We start from the raw sequence: 6,081 nt of genomic DNA, 5'->3' as shown, positions 1-6,081 counted from the left end.
GGCCTAAGGCTTACCATAAGTGGCAAATGAGGATTTTGTGGTGTTCTTAATAGTGCTAATCACTATACTTATAACAGGACATTGGCAACACACTAGTGGGACTTTTAGCAGTAGAGGCTTCCAGCACTTCACCTATTTTACAAAGATTAAGGCATTTTTAACCAGACATGGGGAAACAGACAACCCATGAACTTGTAAGAGTCTGTATCAAAATTCACTCACTTTGTGCCCCAAATTTAACCTACCTTAAAGTATGAGGGGAAGGTTAATTTCCCAGAATATTTAGAATAGCTAATTATATTTGCTGACAATACCACAGCTCTTAAGCTCTATTCTGAACGTTATGTTTTCTGTTAATTGCTGGTACAGTAGTAAAGCTCTTACCACAACTTCAGTTTAGATTGGGCTTAAGTGTGGAATAACATTTAACTGTGAGACATAAAAATAGCCACAGTAACTTGAAGAGCCAAGAAGAAAAGAGGGAAACGGTCTTTTACAACCAAGAACAAGTCAAACACCACAGCTTGAACTGTATGTGGCAAAGGCTGTTACTGGGACTGCAAGATTTGATGCTTTACAAACTTTACGCTGCAGTTAGTTTTACAATCAAACCCTCATTATAGCACGGTGGCATAAGGACATGAACCCTCTTACAGTCCAGCTCCCCGTTTCAAGTGTATAGGCTGATATGTCTAAAACAAATCGGTGTGTTCCGTTCTTATTCTATGTCCACGCCACAAGAGCTCTCGTTAAGAGCCAAGGATGTAATGAGTATGGAAACTGAACTAGCCTCTTAACCCCTGAGGGGAGAATCAGGTACATTAAGCAGGGGAGAGCTTACACCTGCATAGGCATAACAGCTTCTGTTGCCTGTCTGTAACGTGCTTTCCGCTAGACAGGAAATGGCTTTGTTTTCAGGAAGTCAAGAATCTACCCTGACCTCTGAATTTCATTTAGGAGACTGCCACCATAAATGGAGGAGGGAGGCAGATGATTTTAAAAGCCCACAAGGACATGACACCTAGTATCTGCAAGAAAATGCAGGGGAGGCTTGCCCAGGGGAGAACTTGCCCTAGCTAGAAAACTGCCAATCTATCCCGAAGATTAAAATGGGAATAGGGGTGTCCTATATTCTCTAGTGCCAAGCCACATTGGGCAATTGATATGGATGGGGTTACGCTGCTTTTCTTGTATAGGAACAGAGCAAGCAGCCTGTCCCCTACGTGCACTGGGGTTTCCTTTTGCAGCTCCTTTCCCTGAGAGGCAGCAACTCCGCTACAGTCAGTTTCTCAACACTTTGCACTCCAAGTATTTCTCTCACACTACTGGGCTGTTACGATGGCCAGCCCGGACTTGTTTTTCTGCAGATTGCCATATCTACTCTCCAGCCCCACCAGGGCACTTTTTCTAGGATTCTATTATGCTGCAGCTACTGAGAAAGTGAACAGACTAGAGGGAGGCTAATCAACATTCAAAATAAATGTTAAAATTCCTGACTTCTCAATCAAGTTTTCCATAACAAACCTCGTCTTACGTATTTTAAAGGTTAAATGTCTAATGCACTTTCCACTCCTAATAAAGTAACATACCCAGTTCAGTCCATGTGTGAATTATAGCTTTGTGCAGAGCCCCCTTACCCAATTCTTTTAGAACTAGTGACGAGGAAGATTTGCACTCTTATACTGCCATGCATGAAATAAACAAGTAGTTTCCCAGCAAGGATCAGCCATACCAGAAATAGTATATCATTCTGTAATGTCACTAGGGGTAACCAGTAAGTGGCTATTTCACTGTCAAAATATCCAGTACTCTTCAACATTCCAAACTTTGCCTTCTTCCAGTGCACGGCAGTGGCCATTATCTTTTGAGCTCCAGCACTACAGCTGGCCCTTCTACTACACCACTACTTACCAAGAAGTTTAGAGTGATGCACTTTCATTTAGTACACAGTGAGGTTTTCACTGAAAAGTACAGAACTCTTCACCCTTGTATGATGCTATAGTCTTTGTAGCTATAACAAAATTAAATGACAAATAGCATTTTTCTAGCAAGTGTCTTTGTAAGGACCCTTCCAGCGCCAAAAAGCTGCTGTCATTTCTGTTCCTTTTCGGTGGGGAAAAATGTGTAATTAGCTGGATTGTACTCTTCCCAAATCCTTTCAAACTCTGCCAGGAATGGCTCCACATACTCCGCATCCTCCACAATCAGCACGTTCTCACGGTTGTTCTGGATAGCTTGAGTGGTCCAGTTGAGGGAACCAGTGATGAGCATCTTTTTGTCTACAATAGCAAATTTGTGATGCATGTAGCCACTCTCCTGGTCGTGACGCACCTGAATCCCTGCAAAATGAGAACCTTTTCAATGCTTCCTCTTCAAGGTAAAAAGCTTTCTTATGACCAAAAGCTACCCTGCATTAATAAAGTGTCCTAAGAGACTGGCTCAGAACCTGATGCCCTTAACTAAAAAAAAAAAAAAAAAAAAATCAGCATGAGTGTTTGATGCCATTCCTCACCACACCAACAACAGGAGAGGGAAACACTGAGCCCTGTGGTCATCTTGCCACATGTCTGTCCCTTGTGACAATAGGTGTTTGCTTCTCTATTAACAGTCTGCAAGGACAGGGAGCTTGGCTAAGCTTATTCCAGTGTGCCTGCCTCTTCTAACAGGCCACAGGGGAGACCAGGTGGAGGGCTCATAGGGGTCCAGGGGGCTGCACCTGAGCAACCACCCTCTTCTTTAATGTGGAAGATCACCTAGCTCCTCCCATCTTCCTCAGGGCTGAGCCGGGCTCCCCCAATGTCTCCCCCAGCTGCCCTGTGTCAGTCTTTCCCCTGGCACGTACACCATCCCCAGAGCTTCTCCCTACAGTTCCTCCATGGGGGTCCTAGCTCCTTCAGCCCCACCTACTCCGGGCGCTGTTCCTTGGCTTCCCTTCTGCCTTCTCCATCCCTGACCTGCTTCGCTTCCCGTCCCCTCTGTCCCTGGCCCCCTCATCTTCCCTCCTGCCCTGACCTCCATCTTCTCTTCCACCCCCACCTTTCTCCACCGCACCCCTCTTCTTCTCCCCTCCCCCACCTCATCTTCCCTGCCCCTCACCCCATCCTGCCCGCTCCTCCTGCGACCTCCCCCCCATCGCCCCTCACCCGCCTGCCGCAGGCGGCCGATCTGCGAGCCGGTGAGCACCATGTAGTCGGAGTCGGTGACGAGGCGCACGCGCACGCCCCGGCGGTGCAGCAGCTGCACGGCGCGGCCCAGCTGCGGGCTGGAGAAGGCGAAGAGGCAGAGCTCCAGGGAGCGGCGCGCCGAGAGCAGGCGGCGCAGCAGGCGGGCGAGCGGGCTGTCGCCGTGCGGCAGCGGGCAGAGGCAGGGCGCGGGGCCCGGCTCGCCCAGCAGCGCCGCGGTGCAGGTGACCGGCGACGGGAAGAAGAGCACCTCGCGCCGCGGGGCCCGGCGCCGCCGCCGCCACCACCCGCGCACCAGCAGCGCCAGCGCCTCCAGCGCCAGCCCGAGCCCCAGGGCCGCGCCGCCCGCCCAGCGCCATGGCAACGCCTCGAGGCCCGGCCACATGGCTCGCGCGCCCGCTCCGGACCACGTGCCGGGGTCACGTGAGCAGCGCAGGGGCGCGGCCTCCGCGTACGCGAAGTCGGCGGGTCACGTGCCAAAGCTGGAGGTGGGGGAGGAAGGGGTTTGCCGCGCATGTGCGAGACCAACTGTCTGAACTCATAGCGGCGGATCCCAGATCAGCCCTCCCCGGACGCGCGCGCGCTGCCCAGCCCCAACTGCCGCGAGGCACTCGCTGACCGCCCGCCCCGCCTCAGCGTCTCGTACTCCTGCGGGGGCGGGGCTGGAGAAAGGGGACGGGTGGGGGGGTTGGGAGAGGGTGCATGCCACTGCATGTTCACTGCCGTTGTTACACCAAACCATGGTACAATTACACTAGAGTACAGTGCCCAACACGAATGGGGGGGGGGGGCTCAGATAAGTAGCGCCTCTGATCTCTGTGCCTGTAACTTATAATGACTAGAAATCTATCTCTGGAGTTAATAAATCTGTTTTCTATTTTACCTAAAACCGTGTGTTTTGGGTTGAAGGGCTTAGAGAATCTCAGCTCAAGGGTTGTTGCACGTCCACTAGCCTTTGTTGGCGTGGCAGACTAATTAATGAGCAGGCACTGTCCTAGGGAGTCTTGAGCAGGGTACGATAGTCTCTTTCTGGGGGGATTTGCTGGTGCCGCTCTCTGTGTGCAATTTAGCTGAGTGTGGGTCTCCACATGCTGGTGGCTGAGTGATCGCAGCACCTGGAGGGGTTTGCTGCTGGTCACTGGTATAGCATTGTGAGAAATGACCCAGGCTGGAGCGTTAAGGGTCCACAGCGGTCCCACAGTTCCAAGTTTTACCCTGGGGAATCCTGTCACAGGTACCTAAGTCCCTTGGAGCAGCAGTTCTCAACGAGGGTTCTGCATCCCCCAGGCCAGTTTCGGGGGTCTGTGAACGCATGGGTGGAGTTGGGAGGGGTGTTGTCCCTCCAAATTGCAGTGCCAGACTGGGACAGTCCTGGGGGCAGCTCCACATCCCCCATTTCCTCCACTTCCCCCTCCCAAGGCCCTGCCCCGGCCATGTTTGAAGGTGGGAAGCTGGAAACAGGTGATGCAGGGTGGTTGCTGTTCTAGCTGGTGGCTTGGAGTGGACAGCCACGGCGCTCCCTTATCTCCTCCTGCTGGTACCCAGCTCCCTTTGACAGCACAGCTGGTAAGAGCCACCCTGGGCGGGTGGACCTCGCTCCAGGGCTGGCAGAGCCCTCAGAGAGCAGTGACCGCAGCCCTCCTGGCACAACCTCTCTCCCTGAGCTACCCCACTGCCCACACATAGGCCCTATTTCAGTGGTCCACAAACTTTTGAGGGTTGTGCTCCCCCTTCCCATGCCCCCTGCCCTCCCCCTGGAGCCAGGGCTGGGAGTGGGGCCACAGCTCGGGGGAGGGCAGGGAGGGAAACGTGGCCAGGGGTAAGGAAGCTGGGGGGTGCGTTTGGGGCTGGGTTGGGGACAGCGACTAGGGTCTGAGGCTGGGGTTGGGGCTGGGAGCAGAGCTGCAGCCAGGCTGCAGTGGGGGCCAGCAGCTAGGTCCCTGGCCGGGTGTGGAGCCAAGCCACGGCTGGGGGCAAGGCCGGAGCAGAGCTCGGGGTGGGGCAGGGCTGGGTGGCAGTTCCTCCCCGCTAGGGTTGCCAGGTCTCCAGTATTCAACCATAATGCCCAGGTCAAAAAGGGACCCTGGCAGCTCCCGTCGGCACTGCTGACCGGGCCAGTAAAAGTCCGGTCGGCAGCACAGCCTGGGCCCGGGGCTAAGGCAGGCTCCCTACCTGCCTAGGCTCCATGCTACTCCCGGAAGTGGCCACCAGGTTCCTGTGGTCCCTAGGCACTGGCGCAGCCAGGGAGGTGCCACACGCTGCTCCCACCCCTAGTGCCGGCTCTGCAGCTCCCATTGGCCAGGTACCGTGACCGATGGGAGCTGCCGGGGGCTGGTGTGCCTGCGGATGTGAAGGCAGCACACACTGTGCATAGCTGCCTGCCCGCCCATGCACCTAGAGGCCACTGGGACCTGGCACCTGCTTCCTTGCAGGTGCAGTGAGTGCCGCCAAGACTCCTCACTCCTTCCCGCATCCCAACCCCCTGCCCCAGCCCAGAGTCCCCTCCCGCAACCCGAACTCCCTCCCGGAGCCTACACCCCCCTCCAACACCAGAACCCCCTGCCCCAGCCCCCTCCTGCACCCCAAACCCTTCATCCCCAGAGCCCACCCCCCTGCTCCAGCCCGGTGAAAGTGAGTGAGGGTGGGGAAGAACGAGCTATGGACGGAGCAAGGATGGGGCCTCAGAGAAGGGGCGGGGCAGGGCAGGGCAGGGGTGTTTGGTTTTGAGTGATTAGAAAGGTGGCACCCTACACACCACCCTCCATAGGGGCTGGCCTGGGCCCACTGGGCCCGCACCCACTGTGAACATACCTCCTCGCTGCCCCGGGGGGGGGGGGGGGAGGAGCACGCCTCACAGTTTGGGTACCTCGATCTCGTTACTCCCCTCTCTGCAACCTGA

At 55.1% G+C, this 6,081-nt stretch overlaps 1 protein-coding gene across 1 annotated transcript; it reads right to left on the bottom strand.

Annotated features, from left to right (window-relative positions):
• Window positions 1-2,091: 2,091 nt before the first annotated feature.
• On the bottom strand, window positions 2,092-3,567 carry PLD6 (phospholipase D family member 6). Its single transcript, XM_065411970.1, has 2 exons — window positions 3,144-3,567; window positions 2,092-2,339 (listed from the first exon to the last, which is right to left on the bottom strand). The coding sequence occupies exons 1-2, from the start codon at window positions 3,565-3,567 to the stop codon at window positions 2,092-2,094; spliced, it is 672 nt and encodes a 223-aa protein (XP_065268042.1).
• Between the last annotated feature and the right edge of the window lie 2,514 nt (window positions 3,568-6,081).

Source organism: Emys orbicularis, chromosome 10, assembly GCF_028017835.1.
Source record: "Emys orbicularis isolate rEmyOrb1 chromosome 10, rEmyOrb1.hap1, whole genome shotgun sequence".
NCBI classification, from domain to species: domain Eukaryota; kingdom Metazoa; phylum Chordata; order Testudines; family Emydidae; genus Emys; species Emys orbicularis.
The sequence above is the reverse complement of the archived record's forward strand: the minus strand, read 5'-3'. Positions and strand labels throughout refer to the sequence as shown.